General features: G+C 49.2%; 6 protein-coding genes across 6 annotated transcripts; 4 read left to right on the forward strand and 2 right to left on the reverse strand.

The window, feature by feature from the left end:
• Positions 1-3: 3 nt before the first annotated feature.
• On the forward strand, positions 4-3,422 carry EI90DRAFT_3151548 (uncharacterized protein; the record flags this gene model as incomplete). The annotated part of the gene is made up of 8 exons (XM_039065730.1): positions 4-434; positions 492-529; positions 590-959; positions 1,023-1,147; positions 1,198-1,387; positions 1,437-1,690; positions 1,747-1,759; positions 1,885-3,422. Exons 1-8 carry the CDS (start codon positions 143-145, stop codon positions 3,420-3,422), a joined length of 2,820 nt encoding a protein of 939 aa, XP_038920811.1. The 5' UTR covers positions 4-142.
• Positions 3,423-3,964: 542 nt separating this feature from the next.
• Positions 3,965-6,469, reverse strand: EI90DRAFT_3039762 (uncharacterized protein). Its single transcript, XM_039058965.1, has 9 exons — positions 6,307-6,469; positions 6,061-6,243; positions 5,857-5,999; positions 5,508-5,526; positions 5,261-5,454; positions 4,866-5,204; positions 4,612-4,818; positions 4,458-4,556; positions 3,965-4,402 (listed from the first exon to the last, which is right to left on the reverse strand). Exons 1-9 carry the CDS (start codon positions 6,425-6,427, stop codon positions 4,136-4,138), a joined length of 1,572 nt encoding a protein of 523 aa, XP_038920812.1. The 5' UTR covers positions 6,428-6,469; the 3' UTR covers positions 3,965-4,135.
• A 22-nt stretch (positions 6,470-6,491) lies between these two features.
• EI90DRAFT_3039764 (P-loop containing nucleoside triphosphate hydrolase protein) lies at positions 6,492-8,535 on the forward strand. Its single transcript, XM_039058966.1, has 9 exons — positions 6,492-6,625; positions 6,691-6,719; positions 6,778-7,166; positions 7,222-7,404; positions 7,457-7,536; positions 7,594-7,787; positions 7,847-7,893; positions 7,946-8,104; positions 8,162-8,535. The coding sequence occupies exons 1-9, from the start codon at positions 6,541-6,543 to the stop codon at positions 8,376-8,378; spliced, it is 1,383 nt and encodes a 460-aa protein (XP_038920813.1). The 5' UTR covers positions 6,492-6,540; the 3' UTR covers positions 8,379-8,535.
• An 88-nt stretch (positions 8,536-8,623) lies between these two features.
• Positions 8,624-9,642, forward strand: EI90DRAFT_2431433 (uncharacterized protein). Its single transcript, XM_039053019.1, has 3 exons — positions 8,624-9,002; positions 9,054-9,197; positions 9,267-9,642. Exons 1-3 carry the CDS (start codon positions 8,885-8,887, stop codon positions 9,599-9,601), a joined length of 597 nt encoding a protein of 198 aa, XP_038920814.1. The 5' UTR covers positions 8,624-8,884; the 3' UTR covers positions 9,602-9,642.
• Positions 9,643-9,953: 311 nt separating this feature from the next.
• On the forward strand, positions 9,954-12,149 carry EI90DRAFT_3151552 (alpha-tubulin). Its single transcript, XM_039065731.1, has 10 exons — positions 9,954-10,080; positions 10,194-10,568; positions 10,653-10,792; positions 10,849-11,010; positions 11,064-11,236; positions 11,293-11,416; positions 11,475-11,617; positions 11,678-11,767; positions 11,819-11,981; positions 12,035-12,149. The coding sequence occupies exons 1-10, from the start codon at positions 10,020-10,022 to the stop codon at positions 12,080-12,082; spliced, it is 1,479 nt and encodes a 492-aa protein (XP_038920815.1). The 5' UTR covers positions 9,954-10,019; the 3' UTR covers positions 12,083-12,149.
• Positions 12,150-12,486: 337 nt separating this feature from the next.
• EI90DRAFT_3286513 (Tubulin/FtsZ, GTPase domain-containing protein) lies at positions 12,487-17,312 on the reverse strand (the record flags this gene model as incomplete). The annotated part of the gene is made up of 23 exons (XM_039067013.1): positions 12,487-12,638; positions 12,904-13,124; positions 13,177-13,266; positions 13,320-13,462; positions 13,514-13,637; positions 13,699-13,871; positions 13,927-14,088; positions 14,150-14,289; positions 14,360-14,570; positions 14,684-14,715; positions 14,836-14,936; positions 15,222-15,313; positions 15,363-15,468; positions 15,521-15,622; positions 15,684-15,783; positions 15,840-15,870; positions 15,926-16,058; positions 16,105-16,277; positions 16,332-16,493; positions 16,553-16,692; positions 16,737-16,925; positions 17,119-17,155; positions 17,292-17,312. 23 exons carry the CDS (start codon positions 17,310-17,312, stop codon positions 12,487-12,489), a joined length of 2,835 nt encoding a protein of 944 aa, XP_038920816.1.
• Between the last annotated feature and the right edge of the window lie 464 nt (positions 17,313-17,776).

The following is a 17,776-nucleotide window of genomic DNA, read 5'->3' on the forward strand; positions in this document are numbered from 1 at the left end:
CGTGATCTGGTCACCTTAATTTGCCACCCGCGTGCCACCTCTCATTGTCTGCATTTCTCGTCGCGACGCTCATCAGAAGGTCCGCTCGTAGAGTCGTACGTCGTACGAACCAGGTGGTTTGGTTTCAGGGTAGCGATTTCACATGAGTCACGTCCGCTCACTATCCACAAGCGGTTCCTCCATTGCAGCGATATCTCCTCATGATTTGTATAACAATGCCAAGCTTCAAAGGGCCACAGCAACAATTGATGAGCTCACTGAAGCGCTAGCTCATTTCACCTCGACGAACTCATCCGTCGAAGACGACCTTCTGCGCACGGACCCAGAGTGTCGATGCAATCACGCCGAGAGTTCGAATGGAAGGAACTGCGATACCGTCAGAGCATGGCGTAAAGATCGCAGCCAATTAGAGGAGAAGCTCGTATTGTGTGCTGGTAAGCTAATATTCCCGATGTGACATCACGACCGACTCCTTTGCTGAACAATTGCAGAGATCGGACAGGCACTCCTCGAGAAGCATGAAGCCTATGTACGCACACATTACTCCTACACGCTATTTTAAATCCGTATTGACCTCCTTGCACAATAGGCTGCAGATCATAGCTCGATTCAATACAACACTGACGAACGCAGCAACAACCTGGAACGATCTAATGAACGACTCCTTTCTCGCCTCGCCAACACACTCAAGGCCAAGGAATCCTCGGACGCACGATACGCACAAGCAACTCTCAACCTCGAAGTTGCTGAATCTTCCAACCGCACTCTGTTAAGGGAGGTTCAGGACGCGCGAGCCGTTATCACGCGCCTGTCTGCGCATGTAACTAGATCTGTAGGGTGGGAGGAAAAGGTGATGGCACTCGAGGAACAGCGTGACGAAATTTTGCAAGAGCGGGATGCTGAAATTGGGCGAGCAAAATCGTCAGAGGCGAAAGTCTCTTCACTATCAGACAAGTGCGGTGTGCTATTGTCCCTTTCATTGTTGAGGTCACGCATCCTAATTACGTATGCGACTGGGTTAGCTTCGCTTCAGACGGAAGTGTATAAGTTGCTTGACCAGCTCAGTGAGCAACGGTCCCCTCCGCGGGACATCTCTGAGCAACTCATACACGAGGCACGCGCAAAATTGGAAGCAATGTATCGATCAGTAAGTGGGCAGAAGTGCTGCACTCTTCATGCCACTGACCAGATTTAAAGCTTGAGAAAGCTCATACATCAGACAGAGTTGAACTCACGAAGATTCTTGAATCACTTGTGTCAGCCAACGAGTCACTCAGCCATGACAACATCGAGCTGCAAAACCTTCTCGCAGAAGCGCGTACTGAACAACGTGCTTTGACAGAAGAAGTGCAGGAATATAGAGCTACCGCTTCCTCCGGCTGTGGAGGTACGTGGATGTTGCACCTGACGATTTATTGGGCTCATCTTCATCTCAGTGGAATCTCTGCTCAGAGCTCATTCTCCCTCCCCTAGTTCGCCTCTTGGCCAATTCAGTCATCGACTCACGCCTGTGCTCGGACCTCGAGCGTCGAGCCGACGTGCGGGCGAGCCTTGGGGCTCGACATCCCTTGCCTCTTCACCCCCTCCGTACCATCTTGGGTTCATGGGGAACAGTCCACCAAGAACTCGCAATCTTGCCTTGCCACATCATATACATCGTGGCATTCGACGTTCAAGTCGGTCACCATGTGTCAGTAATTTGTTAGCATTGCCAATATTACGGAGCTAATTGTGCTGCCGATTTAGGGGCGCGATGACGGTGCGCAACCGGTTTCACCGAGGCTAACACCGCACCGATCTGCGTCTCCTGACGGATCCGCTGGGTTCTGCAACACACGAGCCAACCCCACGGATCACCCTGACAACTCCAAGCGTCCCTCACAGATGAAGGATTTTCTGGGTCGCAAGCCGAAGATATGGACTCCATTTTCTGCGGGATTCCTCGCAAGCGCTCCTTGCGATTACTCAGCCGCTCGCGAGGTGTCCAAACCGACCATGAGTACACTCAATTTATACCCCATCACCCCCGCGCGTATTCCGCCAGTACTGCCAATGAAGGGGACCATTCGGAAACTTCGTCCCTCAATCCAACCGACCCCGCCCCCAGTACTCCCCAGCCGCTGACTGGTCTCCTTTCTGGTCTTATTGATAGACTGAACGTTCTGTTGGGTCGCGTTAGCCAGGCTGACGTCGAGACTTTGACTGCACGACTCAAAAGGCAACACATCGCCGGCGGAGACGTTGGCCATCTTTCCCGAACAACGATTAGATCAATCGTGAATGACGCAGGCAACCTGCGCAGCCACCTCAAAGGGGTGCTGGAAATGGAGCACCATGATATGACCAGGAAGGATCTGAAGAACATGCTAAGATTCTCAAAAGACGTGTTTACGGAGCTTGGGAAGCTGAGGTCGACCGTCAATGAGATTATTCTTGATCCATCCGCTGCAGCGGGATTGGGTACTCCGACGGACCACTCACAAGAAAAGAGCGCCGCTATGGGATGGATTGCGCCAATTTCAAAATTATTCTCTGCCTCTACAGAAGCATCGACCCCCAATGCGCAGGTCCGAAGAAATGCCGTTGCTATTCCATCCAGCAGTGGATCACCGAAACGTCGCGTTCCGGCGCGCACAGCCCCGAAACTCGCTGCAGCTGTGTCTTCTTCACCTGCAACGGTCAACGTTGAGTTTTCAAGTTCTCGCGCGAATCGCGTAGTCTCTTCAACTGCCGAATTTCCGACACGAAGTCTCGCTGGCGGTGGCATATCGACTTTACCTTCCACTCCGACCATAACCACGGCCCCAGGATTTCGGACTCGTCGCGACGATCTGTTTGGGATTTTTGCTGGTGCTTCTCAGAGCTTCACCGACTCGGGCGAATCTTGGGTTGTCCTGCCTGGTAAATCAAGCAAGGGGAACAAAATTCGTCCCGCTCAGTCAACAGCTGATTTTGGAAGCCCGCTTGCGACTCCCAAGGGTCCCTCGCGCAGAAAACGTGTGCCTCGCAACGTGGATGCGGTGATCGATTCAATGAGCCAGAGAAGTGTGATCCTCGAGCACTCTGCAGCCGATTTTGAAGAGGAGACCGATGAGGTTGGAGATGACACCCGAGATGCGTATCCGAATCCCAGACGTGTCCTCCGACCTCGTGGACTCTCTGATTCATCCGTTCACTCTACCTTCATCAAAGACACATCCGTCACTCGACTGGTCACACCTGCCGGTCTTGCACTGTCCTCCCCTCCACACAGTGCAGATCCAGAGACAACCTCGTTTGGTGCCTATGATCGCCAGTCTGCAATGCGTACTCTGACACACAAGGTGTCAAGTTTGGCGTCCAGTTATTATGGTACTAGCTCACTCGGGAATGCATCCATACCTGGATCCCATCGTCTGGGACTGGTATCAAGACTGAACTGACACAGCGCAACACTCCCCAATCACCTCCACCTCGTCCTACGCCTGGGAAAGCCGCGAACAAGCATCGTGCACCAAGTGCTCAACTTTCCCTGAATGAAGCTGCTTCTGCATCTCCCATTCGAATATCAGGACTGATTCCAGGGCTCTCTGCATGGGGGCGTGCCCTTGATCACACTGAAGGGTCCCCTGAAAGCTTCTCCGCAAGGACGTGCGAGAGGCAGATCGCCGGTGGCATCGGGAGCGAGAAAGGTTCTGAAGGATGGGGGAGAACCATATGCTGCTTCCTTCTTCTTTTTTCGAGTTTCGTATTTCGTAGCTTTGTAGGGTTGGATTGTCGTGCCATCTGTATAAAACGTACATTATATGATATTTCATGATGATATTGTCGTTGAAAAGGCGCCCAAGCACTGGACCTGGGACGGAGTCCACGGTTTGAGAGTCATATGACGATGAAGGTGCATCAATGCGTCGGCGACCGCGATCTCCCTGGAGCGTCTGCGTCCCATCAGGTACGCGGGGACCTGACCCTTTGATTACTGTGGAGACAAGTAATGCGATTGATTAGTTAGGAAACGGATACATTACATGCTTTGGGTGAGCAGGGATCCATAAGATCAAATTTTGGAACGAATAGATATTAATGAGTTATGGGCAAATGAACAATCAGTGGCAATAGAGCAATCTAGGAGTGGGACCCATTCAAAAGCAGGCATTCAAGACGTGCCAGTGCTCGCTTTTTGAAGTTCTACACCCTCCCTTGTGCACTTGTCACATTCGCAAGCGAACCTCCAACCGCGGGCAAGCTCCTGTCTTCTATTCCTGCGATTATCTTCCTTGCTCTCATTGTCGCTTGGCGTCGACCTCACAAAACACATGTTGAGTTCGTCTCCCGCCTTGATCGCGACGTTGGCGACGAGGTGTAACTCTGCTGTTCCTTTAGGGAACGAAGGCCTAACATTAGGATCACAAGAGTGCGCAAGCTGGTATTTTGGGAACATGAGTAGAATTCGGTATGAAAAACAAAAGGTCACTGACATAGGATGATAATCTGTAAAATCCAGCGCCGGTTTGCCGTGATGTCCCATGAGGCGTCCGTGTAAGGTCCCATGACTCGAAACGCTCTCCGGTCTTTGGCTATATCGCCTTCGTGTCAGAATGGTCGTTTGAAGTTGAACTGAGAGAGACTTGCCTTATCAGGTCGGCCTCCTCCGAAGGAGATGCCAATGGCATTGTACAACACTTTCCCTTTTATAACAGAGTAACGGTCATCCTTCAGGAAGTCTTCGAGACCAGGGACCGCAGCGTTGAAGATATCTCGAACCAATTTCGCCTCCTCATTTGGTGTTGGGACAATTTCTAGGTATCGCAGCCGTTCCAAATGATCGGAAAAGCTATACTCATCGCCCATGGAGTCTTGTTTGCCTCGGGGAGATCCATAGTGACGGATGCTGAGCCTGGGTTGAGTTTATTCATCTGTTCGATGATCGAGCGAGCAATGCAGCGTGCAACGATCAATGGAGCTGGTTTCCCAGACTCCTCAACAAACTTCACGAGAGCGTTTTGTGCAGTTTCGCGCCTCTTTTTAGCCTCTGGGGAAGATGGGCCGACATCTTTGCCGACTGAGAAAGGAGTGTTACCAAAGAGCAAGTCGTGATAGTTTGAGGTGGCTGCAAGTTGGCATGCTTTTGAACAGAACGCAACTCCCAGAGGGTCATCTGGGACCTTGATCGACATGAACTCTTCCAGACGACGCAAGCAATGCGAGCAATGTGTTCCCTTCCCCTGTGAGAGCCATGGATGAACGGCTTGGAAGATGTGCCAAGAGTGAATATCCTCACTTCCAAATCAACATCTAGAGCGGTTGCCATTGGTTGTTCCGTATAAATGACATCTCCGGGAGCGAAGTCCTTTGTCGCGACAACAGTCAATCGCTTTGTGACGGGTTCTCCAGGCTTCGATGGCTCCGCGTTCTTCAAGGGCTTTTGCTCAATCTTCACATTGTATTCAGACGAAGGCCAATGATCATAGTATTCTGACCCGGATGCCAAATGAGAGAGGAAGGGGATCCTGACATCTGAAACGTACCTTCTACTCGGGATTTCACCTACATAGTAGATAGGTACGCAAGAAACTAGTCAGATAAATATTGCAGTACACATATTGGATACGTGGGAGCGGACGAAGACGTAACATACACGGAGGGGGGAGCGTTTGGCAAGGAGCATGTCCATCGAACCCCTCGTTACAACATCAATAGATCTTCAGGGCGCAGAGGGACCAGGATCTGTTAGCTTGTCCCATCCTGGGAGGAAGTTTCCGAGGGTGGCCCTCGTCTCGATGTGCTCCTAGATTCTGTCGCGCTGCTCAAATTGCCAGCCCCCAGCTCCGTGTCCTCATCTATGCCATCATCCTTCGCTCCCGACGCTTGACTCACATCGAAGTTCATCAAATCCATAACTAGGTTGAATGTGGTCCCTGGGAGAGATTTCTGGAGTATCATGATGAGTTCGACGGTATTGGGATATACCCGGAGGGCTCGATAGAAAGCTTTGGCAGCAGGCAACTCAAACAGGGGGCCTGTGGAGGAGTGATGAGTATGCGACACCAAGATCATGAAGCACAGATGAAGGAGACACACCCTGTGAAAGAACACCCTCTCCCACAGCTAGCTGTTCTAAGAAGTATTTCTCCCGTTCTTCAATAGTGCTCGGTAGGGGCTCAGCACGAATTTCTTCTAAGGCTGTTTTGAGATCATATGGTGTTGTTGTGGCTTCTTTCGAACTGGAAGCGCCAAGCTTAGCCGACTTTTTATGCTGTCTTCCTACAAGCGCAGATAACCAGATGTGGGTCGCTGACATTCCATGCCCAATGCTATGAAACTCACTCAGTTCCTTCCGGAACGCGACATCGTTCCGACGCTTGTAATCAAAGTAGAAGGCATAAATTGCAAAAGATGCAATAGCCGAGGCGCCCACGATGGTGAGGACCGTTGATGTGCGTGCCATGTTGCAGCTCTACTTATGCAGTCCAAGGAAATTATTTTCAAACGGATGCAAAAAGAAGCTCCAATTTAGTTCCTAGCGCTTGCCTAAATTTATCACACAACCGACCCCGCAGCATGACTCTGAAAGATTGGGAACACGTTGATTATGGACGGGGATCGCCTTCGGATGCCTCTCTTTACCGACAATGGATTGGGCATTGTGGGTGGTCTCATGTTATTTGTTGTTCAAGTACTAAATGACTCTCGTGCCATTAATTCCTTCAGGGTCAGCAAACCAGTCCAACCCAGAGATAGTAATGTGGGTTCTTTACAATTGTAGTATTTGCTGCGCTGAATCAATACATACCGTAGCATCGATGCCTGAAGCATAAATATTCAGATCATGCGCTTGTAGTCACTATGGACCGCGCTCTAAATCTCTTCACATTCCCAGAGGCGCGTTTGACATTGCACGGAACTGATGGGCCTCTTTCCCATGTAATTTATGAACCCCCGCCTCGTCGGGGGGCTGGGCCTGGCCAATTAGTCCAGGACATTCAATTTGGAACATACCGACTGGATTGGAAGAGTGAAATATTTTTGGTTGTCATTGCTGAATGGCTGAATAACGGCTTCCAGCCGACGCGCGTGCATGCTGTCTTACGGAAAGGACCTGATGTTTCCCCGATCAATGCACTTATTACTGCTGCTTCTGCTTATGCGACGGAATTAAGGGAAGAAATCTTTGTTTTCAACCAAGGGTAAGTTCGGCCTGAGACGCTGTTGCGCCATATCTTGTCTGAATTTTCTCCCAAGAGTATGGGACAAGGACCACGATCTGTGGCTAGAAGTTCAAAAGGCTGATTGGACAGACATAATCCTAGACGAAGAGTTCAAGGAAACGATTCACAAAGATGTGACTGGATTTTTCAAATCTGAGAAGATATATAAGGATCTGGCCATTCCGTGGAAGCGTGGTATCATCTTTTGGGGGCCTCCGTGAGTCCCAAAAATTTACTGGACACATCATTTCCAATGCAGATATTCTCAGCGGAAACGGCAAGACAATGACTCTCAAGGCAATCATGAAGGAATCCGCGAATCCATGCCTCTACGTGAAGTCCTTTCACAGTGAGTTAGGTTTTTGCGTGCATTCGGTCTCGCTTCCTTCGCTGATCGCCGAAGCAGGTTGGATGGGCGATGAGGGATCCATCCGGGCAGTCTTCAAAAAAGCAAGGCAGACTTCTCCTTGTATTCTTGTTCTCGAGGATCTCGATAGTTTGATTACTGATGAGAACCGCTCGTTTTTCCTGAATGAGCTCGACGGACTGGAATCAAACGATGGCATTCTTGTCCTTGGAACAACCAATCATTTTGACAAGGCAAGACTCTAAGCGCCTTACCTTGCTCCTAGGGTCGTCTGACATTCGCCTCGACTTAGCTTGATCCAGGCTTGTCAAATCGCCCTAGTCGTTTCGATCGCAAGTAGTGAGCAGCGGCTGCTCAAGATATCTTGCTCACCTTGACGATCCCTTTACAGTAAATTTGACAGTCCAAGCCTGAGCGAGCGGATTTTATACTGCAAATACTGGCAGAGGAAGCTACGCACCAGCAAGTCCATCAACTACCCAAAGACATTGATAGAGAAAGTTGCTGGACTCACCGCTAATTTCTCCTTTGCTTACATCAAAGAAACATTGTGAGTGACTTTTTTGCGCGACAAAGGTTGTTGAACTGTGCTGAAGCCCTGATGTAGTGTATCAACCCTGACGTTCATTGCCGGAGATCAAGCGAAAGGGTGCGCATTCGAAGATATCATTGAATCCCAAATCACGTCACTGCGTGAGCAGCTTGGTCATGAAGGTGTCCGGCATCCTTATGCTCGGCCAGAAGTACTTGGTAGACACGTCAACAGCGTCAACGCAGCGCGGCCACTTCCAGGTCCCCCGCCCCTAGTACCTTCGAGTAATTAACAGGATTGACAAACGTCGATCTTTTTCATCTGCTTGTGTATATATGGCATCATTACGTCTCACATAGCCAAATTTCGGCCATTCTACCGCCGATGTAGATAACACTAGTGGACTGTTGCATCGTCATGCGACCGCGGGGTAACAAGAGTAACAACAACATCACTCAGTGTGTTAATAATGGCTCCAACGCTGAGCACTTTGTCGGCCTCGACTGCAATTTTTAAAACTAATATGTTCGTCATTTCTATGGCGAGAGATGATACAAGGAACTGGACCTCAAAACGCAGTGATAGTCTGCAGATGCTGGGCACGTACAGTACTGGTCGCCGCGGAAACTGTGGTCAGGGTTTAACTGTTTAGAGTGTGCCGGCGCCGAAACTCGACTCTTTCAATTCAATTTTCTTCCACACTCCGATAAAGCAGTTTTGTTCCACAAGAAATGATTTGACCTTATATATACATCACCCTCTTTTCGCATTTTTTTTCTCCATTCGAGACGCACCCGCATGATGCTTCATGCAGCGTTTTCTGTCCTAATCGCCTACCTGGCATGCGTGGCTGCTGACCTTGTGGTTGTCCCATCGACTTTATGCACTACAGTATCCAGTGGGATCTTAAGAACGGGTATGTGCGCGTCCCATGCCTAGTGCATTGATAACCCAACATCATCAAAAGCAACGGGTCGTGTCCTGAACTTCGGGTTTACTGGGAATTCTCCAGTGCTGCGCTTTGGAGCTGGGAATGGTATGGCTGCTGAATTCCATTCGTGCCGACCAAACTGGGGCGGATTTAATGGCCAGGGTAGGAAAGCTACGGGAGGTAGGTTTGATGGACAATGATCTTGTTATCACCATGTCCCTTGAGCAGCAACTGATCTTTTTGGCTTAGGACACCTTGTTATCACAAGTACACACAAGTGCCTTTCGTGGCGTTCCACTACAGCGCGGAAACTTAAAATTGAACAAAGGCCCTGCAGTATGTTGGCAGATAGAAGTCAATTGACGCAAAATTTTGTCCGAGAAAGCGATGGGAGCATATACTTCGCGGGAAGGTGGGTATTTCCTTGCCGCTTTGACATCATCTTCATGCTGAATGTGGACCTCCCAGCACTGGCTCTGTGCAACCTGATGAGAATGGGAACACAACACAAGTTTGGCAACCGAACGGGGCTGTCTGTTCAAGCGGATTATATGGCGTATCTGGGAAAGCCACTCGAGGAATAGTGCTTTTGAGGTGCAAAGACTCCCCGGAGGTTGTTCCATTTAATGTTTGAGGCAACATCATACCGCACTCTTGTGCCATTGTCATACGTATTTCGGGATATACCATATATATGTGATGCTCGATTTCTGGATCTCTGAGTGATGTACCCATTGTGTATTATTGGAGAGTGGCTGCCCGACTGTTATGTGTAGATGAATTCGAGAGCTGCAATTCGCAATGTAGCCGTCAATCTCGAACATGGACAGAATCCATATGCTTTCGAGAACAGCACACACATTGGTGCCGGACCATTCCGAAAGCGGAGTTTAGACCCTGAAAGTCGGAGATAAATTTCTCCGATAAATCCGTCCGAAACCCCGCGTCGGTCCACCTTTCCTTTTTCTAAGATATTTCCTGCACCAATCCTCATACTCTACAATGCGCGAAGTCATCTCTCTCCACGTCGGCCAGGCAGGTGTTCAGATTGGTAACGCTTGCTGTACGTCCGTTTCTGGTCACAAGTCGCCGTGTTTTCCGTTTTTGCACGACGAGCGCGCCGATATTCGCGTTTCAGTTCGACATAGAGCTGACGTTATTGATTCTTTCATGTAGGGGAGCTTTACACTATCGAACATGGCCTTAATGTACGTGCTGGTTTGTTTCACTCCGATGTTAAAGCGTCCGAATGTTGGATTGATGAAACTGAATTTTTTCTTTCTGGTTTTCGTGTCGCGTCATGGTCGCATTTTCTCGTTCTACTGCGTGGATTACTACAGCCTGATGGACGTCTGAAGGAAGACTCGCCCTCCCACTCTGATCAGGGCTTCAGTACCTTTTTCTCAGAGACTGGTGCTGGGAAGCATGTCCCAAGATCACTTTACATTGATCTTGAACCCAATGTCATCGATGAGGTCCGAACTGGTCCTTATCGCAGCCTCTTCCATCCTGAGACACTTGTGAATGGAAAAGAAGATGCTGCTAACAACTGTGCGTTGGGCTTTCGTGTCGATCTCGGCCCCCCAAGACCTGATCACTGATGATTTTTTGCGTTGTGCAATAACTTTTTTTTAGATGCGCGTGGGCACTACACCGTTGGCAAGGAGTTAATCGACACCGTCATGGATAAGATCCGCAGGCTGGCAGATAACTGCAGTGGCTTGCAAGGCTTCTTTACTTTCCACTCCTTTGGTGGTGGCACTGGTTCCGGCTTCGTAAGTCAAGAGATACTAAAATTTACGTTGCAGTTCTTTGATGTTTAATAATACAGGGTGCATTGCTTCTCGAACGTTTGTCGACAGACTATGGCAAGAAATGTAAACTTGAATTCTCCGTGTACCCCGCTCCTAAAATGTCAAGCTCCGTCGTCGAGCCATACAATAGCATCCTTACAACCCACACAACCCTCGAGCACTCCGATTGCTCATTCATGGTAAGCATCCTTGCGTACGTTTTCTCGTCGCGGTCGTGATTCGTCGCCATCAGGTCGACAACGAAGCCATCTACGAAATTTGCAAAAGGAATCTTGGTGTCACCTCACCCAGCTTCACCAACTTGAACCGAATAATCGCCCAGGTTGTCTCAAGCGTCACCGCATCCCTCCGTTTCGATGGAAGCCTTAATGTCGATCTCAACGAGTTCCAGACTAACCTTGTTCCGTAAGTTGAATTTCGTGTCACCATGCATTACCTTTCACTTATACCTGCCCTGCCAGCTTCCCTCGTATTCATTTCCCTCTCGCTACCTATGCTCCAATCATCTCAGCCGAGAAGGCATTCCACGAGCAGAACTCAGTTGCCGAAATGACCTACTCGTGTTTCGAGGCTGGTAATCAGATGGTACGCCACATTTTTTCGTTTCAATTGGTCTGTTAAACAACGCCATCTTCTCATGTAGGTGAAATGTGATCCCCGCGACGGCAAATACATGGCTTGCTGTCTTTTATACCGTGGCGATGTTGCTCCTAAGGAGGCAACCGCTGCAGTGACCACCATCAAGACGAAGCGTACCATTCAGTTCGTCGACTGGTGCCCAACTGGGTATGGCTTTGCTTGATTTAAAGGGCGTGCATGCTCCCCTTCTGAACCATCATTTTTCAGTTTCAAGCTTGGTATCTGCAATGAGGCTCCTGCCCTCGTTCCAGGTGGTGATCTTGCCAAGGTCTCTCGCAGCCTTTGCATGTTGTCCAAGTGAGTGATCCCATTCCGGCCGTGAGAATCAACCTCAATTGTTCATTGCAGTACCACCGCGATTGCGTCTGCCTGGAGCCGATTGGATCACAAGTTCGATCTTTTGTACTCGAAGCGTGCCTTCGTTCACTGGTACGTTGGTGAAGGCATGGAAGAAGGCGAGTTCTCCGAGGCTCGTGAGGATCTTGCTGCCCTCGAGAAGGACTATGAGGAGGTAAGGCGTTCTTACAGATCTAAGGTAACAATTACTGATTGTATCACTCTTAGGTTGGCGTCGACTCTGCCGATGTTGAGGAGGTTGAGGCAGAATACTAGATGTTCCGTTTCTGCTAATGGTTTTTTCACGATCTTTGATGCTTCAGTTTGCATATCACTTTTTTTTAAACATTCTCAACATCCTGTTACCCACCTCGCTTTCCGTCATTGGATCTTTAAAAAGAATCAATTTCACTTATCTGTTCCTTTCCCGAATCGCATGAAATAATGGATTTTTTAAGCGCAGTTTTCCGCTCTGCAAGTTGTGACCTGGGCTTGTCCAAAAAATAAAGTGGTAGATACGGACAAGCTTTGTGTTCCGGCATAGTGGGGCTGTACTTTGCATGATGGTGTTTCTTGTCCATGCCCTCGAGGACCACAAATCGGATGAAACCAGAGGAGCAGGTGTGATCAGGAGGAAGGTGAGAACGAGAATTCAAGATGTGACTGTCAAGAAATTTGGATTACTTCCAAGGCTTGCCTGACCAGCTATGAGGTACAGACGTCGCTGCGGATTGCAGCGCCAGCTTCCCCTGTCTAGCCCGTTGGACATCGACCGTTGCCACACACAACTCCAGTAAAAGAGTACATTGAATCTCCAGCAAGCTCATGCTCACTACATCAATTAGCGTGCTGCTACGGAACTATGTCATTGCTGAATACAGTACGAGATACAGCATTTCCGAAATGTGAAACGGCCGTCGAATCCAATACTACCTAGTAAGGGTAAAAAGATCATATATTCAAGATGATAGTAGATGCGAGGGGAGCAAGATATTGCGGGAGTAAAATAAAACAAGGCGAGTATTGAAAAAAAATTGTCATGATGCAGTCTAATACTCAGCAACCTCTTCCTCGGCGTCAGCTGAGTCGAGACCGACCTGAATGCAGGTGCAAAGTCAGTAATGGCTGGGGATTGACAGGGTGACATAAGCTTGCCTCCTCATAATCCTTCTCCAGAGCGGCGAGATCTTCACGAGCTTCAGAAAACTCGCCCTCCTCCATACCTTCTCCGACATACCAGTGCACGAAAGCACGCTTTGAGTATAGAAGATCAAACTTGTGGTCCAAACGGCTCCAGGCAGATGCAATAGCAGTAGTACTGCACCAGGAAATGAGAAGTTGGATAGTGTTTCTGGCACAAAGTTACTCACTTGGACAGCATGCAAAGGCTACGAGAAACCTTTGCAACATCGCCACCGGGAACGAAAGCAGGAGGCTCATTGCAGATACCAAGCTTGAAGCTGGGCGAAATAACCTGTCAGTTTGGGGCGGTGTGCTAAGCGTCTCTACTCACCCAGTAGGACACCAGTCGACGAACTGGATAGAACGCTTAGTCTTGATAGTACTGACTGCGCCCTGGACTTCCTTGGGAACCACATCACCACGAAACAAGAGACAGCAGGCCATGTATTTGCCATCCCTGGTGTCGCATTTAACCTAAGATAGAGTAAAAAAAGGGACATTACTGAGTTAAACAATAATACACACCATTTGGTTGCCCGACTCGAAGCAAGAGAAAGTCATCTCGGCTACAGAGTTCTGCTCATGGAAGGCCTTATCGGCGGAAATGATGGGTGCGTAAGTTGCGAGAGGGAAGTGGATACGGGGGAATCTGAGAAGGCACATTACCGATGAGCGACACCAGGGCTGATGTGGAGTATAATGATGCTCACGGCACAAGGTTAGTTTGGAATTCGTTTAGATCTACATTAAGACTTCCATCGAAACGAAGGGAGGCGGTGATGCTGGAGACGACTTGAGCAATTATTCGATTCAAATTTGTGAAGCCCGGGGAAGATATGCCCAAATTCTTCTTGCAAATGTCATAAATAGCCTCGTTGTCAACCTTTGGGAGACATAAAAATATAAAAACACCTAGAAACATATAATAATAATCATACCATAAATGAGCAATCGGAGTGTTCCAGCGTGGTATGGGTGGTTAGAATGCTGTTGTATGGCTCAACTACTGAGCTAGACATCTTTGGAGCGGGATAAACCGCAAACTCAAGCTTGGATTTCTTGCCGTAGTCAGTCGAGAGACGTTCCATGATCAGGGCACCCTACAATGCAGAACGATAAAAACCCCCGCATCGTATTGCTACAAGGACATGGCCAACTCACGAATCCCGAACCAGTTCCACCTCCAAACGAGTGAAAGGTGAAGAAGCCCTGAAGGCCGTTGCAATTGTCTGCAAGCTTTCGAGCCTTGTCCATAACACTATCAATCAGTTCCTTTCCGACAGTGTAGTGACCACGAGCGTCTGATTGATCACGGAAGTGTCAATGTCCCATTTTTTGAAAATATCGTCTCTCCAGCGGCAGATAACGCACAGTTATTCGCAGCATCCTCTTTTCCATTGACCAGGGTCTCCGGATGGAAGAGACTACGATAGATCCCCGTCCTGACCTCATCGATGACATTCGGCTCAAGATCGATGTACAAAGCCCTGGGAACATGCTTCCCAGCACCTGTCTCAGAGAAGAATGTGGAGAAGCCACTATCAGAATGGGAAGGAGAGTCCTCTTTCAGGCGTCCATCGGGCTACAAGGCGATCAACCACGATGCGTGGCGCATACAAGGCGGGAAAGCACGATGGGTCAGCCCGGCTTCAACAAAAGGACACGCCACAGAATAACACTGTGATAGCCACATACATTCAGACCGTGTTCGATGGTGTAAAGCTCCCCTATATGCCAAAAGAGCCGGGCAGCGGTCAATGTCGTTGCGCGATTTATGCGTCATGAAATAAAAGGTTTCCGCTTCCCAGCGCGACGGACGCGTTTTTGGCAGAAACAAAAGGACTTACAACACGCGTTTCCGATTTGAACGCCGGCTTGTCCGACGTGGAGGGAGATAACTTCACGCATCGCGATAGTGCAGCAAGTGATGAAAGCTACTAAGACAAAACTGGATCGACGGGACTAAGGAACGGACTTAAGTGGGAATAGCGTTGCCGACGATTCAGATGTTGCGCTTCTGACTCTAAGCTGCACAGTCAGGGGATATTAGCTACAATGATTCTTTGCAGTTGGTGTCTGATGATGAATTGTAAATTTACAGGGGAATAGTGTGAGCTGAGTTGAGTCCATGATTAGAAGAGCGAAACATATGTCTCTAGGGGCTGTGGACGAACGCGAAAACGAAGGGGCAAAAAGATGAGGGGCTAAAGAATGGGTCATACTCGCTCAATACTCTGAAGGCTGGTCGTCCGCCGCGTCCGCGCCAACTTCTTCATAGTCCTTTTCCAGTGAGGCGAGATCCTCGCGGGCCTCAGAGAACTCGCCCTTCAAAGCTGGCATAAGCTCGTCGTTTTGGGTATTAACGTCCACTTACCTCTTCCATACCTTCACCCACGTACCAATGCACGAAGGCGCGTTTTGAGTACAAGAGATCAAATTTGCGGTCAATCCCTTGCCATGCCTCGACAATAGCGGTAGTACTTGGTCATAGTTAGGGGCGGCTCTTGTACATTAAAATATAGCAAAACGGACTTAGAAAGCATGCAGAGGCTGCGGGATGTTCGGGCAAGATCGCCTTCGGGGATAAGAGCGGGGGGTTCGTTGCAAATCCCAAGCTTGAATCCAGTTGGACACCTACCCCAAACCAGACATATACCGTAAATCGGGGCAAAGGATGGATGGCGAAGGGACTCACCAATCAACAAATTGGACAGTGCGTTTACTCTTGACGACTTTAACGGTCTCGTTGACTTCTTTAGGAGTCACATCGCCACGGTATAAAAGACAGCAGGACACTAGAGCGCACAAGCTATTAGACGACCCTAACCACTCATCACAATGTCAATCTTACTGTATTTTCCCCCACGGGGGTCGCACTTAACCTATGTTGCTCGTGAGTCATACACTGGGAACAGAAAAGTTTGAATAGCGCGGTACCATCTGATTGCCATACTCAAAGCACGAAAGCGTCATCTCTAGCACTGAGTTTTGCTCGTGTGTGGCCTTTTCTGCAGAAATAATAGGTGCGTATGTAGCAAGAGGGAAATGAATGCGAGGGAATCTAGGGGGTCTGTTAGAGTCCCTGGCAGACTGAGGGGCACGATAGACAAACGCACGGCACAAGATTGGTCTGGAACTCGTTGAGGTCAACATTGAGGCTGCCGTCAAACCGAAGAGAAGCTGTGACGCTAGAGACAACTTGAGCGATGATGCGGTTAAGGTTCGTGAAGCTTGGAGAAGCGATCCCGAGACGTTTCTTGCAAATGTCATAGATGGCTTCGTTATCCACCTATGAGAGCCGCATTGGTGCTTTGATGGGCTGAAACAAAGCGGGGAAACTTACCATAAACGAGCAGTCGACATTTTCAAGCGTAGTATGCGTAGTCAGGACGGTGTTGTAGGGCTCAACGACGGAATTGGACGTCTTGGGTGCAGGGTAGACAGCAAACTCAAGTCGGGCCTTCTTTCCATATTCATGGGACAGGCGCTCCAGTAGCAGTGCTCCCTGGGAACCCGGAGGTATCGCCTTTAGTCCTGGGCCGAGAGCGGTGAAGTGACGCTCACCAATCCGCTTCCCGTTCCGCCACCGAAAGAGTGAAAAATAAAGAACCCCTGTAAACCAGGGGCATTTTCAGCAAGGCGTGAAATTTTATCCATGATAGGATCCATCAGTTCCTTTCCAATGGTGTAATGACCACGAGCATCTGATAGAAGTCAGCTTGAACGGTGCAACAAGTTGGGGCCTCACAATTATTAGCCGCATCCTCACGGCCAGAAATAAGTGTCTCCGGATGGAACAAGGTACGATACTTTCCAGTCCTAACAGTATCAATTACACTAGGCTCAAGATCGATGTAAAGAGAACGTGGGACGTGTTTTCCAGCGCCTGTCTCGGAGAAGAAAGTGGAGAAGCCATTGTCGTTGGCAGAAGGCGAACCTTCGACGAGACGGCCGTCGGGCTCCAGGATAGTCAGTTTACAATTCTCACGAACCACAGGGTAGCTCATACACTCAAGCCATGTTCAGCGGTATAGAGTTCCCCTGCGGATAAACGCGTCACACCGCGTATTGGCGTAAATTCGGGTACCGATAAGTTCAAAGAGAATCGCCGATTGAAACGCGTAACGTACAGCAAGAATTCCCAAGCTGAACTCCGGCTTGGCCGATCTGTGCAAAATTGGGTGATACGCGGGTCAGCGTGTTTCAGATGGATGGGTGGCGTTCACGGCCTACGTGCTGGTTTGAACGCGAAGGGACGCGTTAGAGACAAGATAACGGAGATAGAGTACACTGGCTAACTTACAAGAGAGAGGACCTCGCGCATAGTATATGAATCGCACGAGCCTGGCAAAGCTTTTGGGATGGAAGTCGAGAGGACGAAGAGCGAAACTCTATTTTTGCTTCCGTTATCAGCTATATACGTCCTCGAATCCCCGATCCATGGATTACAATGCTAGTACCATAAACCTTTCGCACTTGCAATCCAGGATAATGATTCTTATGACGTTAGCTAAGATCGAATACCCCAGAAGGGATTTAATGTGACAGTAGCCTGGAAATTACTTGATCAACACTCGCTGTTCTGATCCCTTGGGATTCACACCTGATCTACCAGGATGCATGCAAGGCGAGTCATCTCGATGGCCAGAGAAACCATCGTGTTCGAGGCCCTGGGTTGTAAGAAAGTGGGTTGGGCACCCCTTCCCTGCACATGTTGGTGTCACGAATCATGCATATACTACATAGCTACTACAGCAAGTCTTCCTCAGATACGTGCACTAACACCAG

Source organism: Cantharellus anzutake, assembly GCF_015039405.1.
Source record: "Cantharellus anzutake strain C23 chromosome Unknown EI90scaffold_7, whole genome shotgun sequence".
Classification (NCBI taxonomy): domain Eukaryota; kingdom Fungi; phylum Basidiomycota; class Agaricomycetes; order Cantharellales; family Hydnaceae; genus Cantharellus; species Cantharellus anzutake.

What these genes read in the sequence shown, in the direction of transcription:
- EI90DRAFT_3151552 (XM_039065731.1), top strand. Translation starts at nt 10,020, where the DNA reads ATGCGCGAAGTCATCTCTCTCCACGTCGGCCAGGCAGGTGTTCAGATT. An exon ending in TCAGATTGGTAACGCTTGCT is followed by an intron (nt 10,081 to 10,193) that starts GTACGTCCGTTT and finishes TCTTTCATGTAG; the next exon opens with GGGAGCTTTACACTATCGAA. An exon ending in AGAAGATGCTGCTAACAACT is followed by an intron (nt 10,569 to 10,652) that starts GTGCGTTGGGCT and finishes ACTTTTTTTTAG; the next exon opens with ATGCGCGTGGGCACTACACC.
- EI90DRAFT_3039762 (XM_039058965.1), bottom strand. Translation starts at nt 6,427, where the DNA reads ATGGCACGCACATCAACGGTCCTCACCATCGTGGGCGCCTCGGCTATT. An exon ending in CGCGTTCCGGAAGGAACTGA is followed by an intron (nt 6,244 to 6,306) that starts GTGAGTTTCATA and finishes CTGCGCTTGTAG; the next exon opens with GAAGACAGCATAAAAAGTCG. An exon ending in GAGGAGGCCGACCTGATAAG is followed by an intron (nt 4,557 to 4,611) that starts GCAAGTCTCTCT and finishes AAGGCGATATAG; the next exon opens with CCAAAGACCGGAGAGCGTTT.
- EI90DRAFT_2431433 (XM_039053019.1), top strand. Translation starts at nt 8,885, where the DNA reads ATGATGCTTCATGCAGCGTTTTCTGTCCTAATCGCCTACCTGGCATGC. An exon ending in CAGTGGGATCTTAAGAACGG is followed by an intron (nt 9,003 to 9,053) that starts GTATGTGCGCGT and finishes CATCATCAAAAG; the next exon opens with CAACGGGTCGTGTCCTGAAC. An exon ending in GGGTAGGAAAGCTACGGGAG is followed by an intron (nt 9,198 to 9,266) that starts GTAGGTTTGATG and finishes TTTTTGGCTTAG; the next exon opens with GACACCTTGTTATCACAAGT.
- EI90DRAFT_3039764 (XM_039058966.1), top strand. Translation starts at nt 6,541, where the DNA reads ATGACTCTGAAAGATTGGGAACACGTTGATTATGGACGGGGATCGCCT. An exon ending in ATCTTTGTTTTCAACCAAGG is followed by an intron (nt 7,167 to 7,221) that starts GTAAGTTCGGCC and finishes TTTTCTCCCAAG; the next exon opens with AGTATGGGACAAGGACCACG. An exon ending in AGTCGTTTCGATCGCAAGTA is followed by an intron (nt 7,894 to 7,945) that starts GTGAGCAGCGGC and finishes ATCCCTTTACAG; the next exon opens with TAAATTTGACAGTCCAAGCC.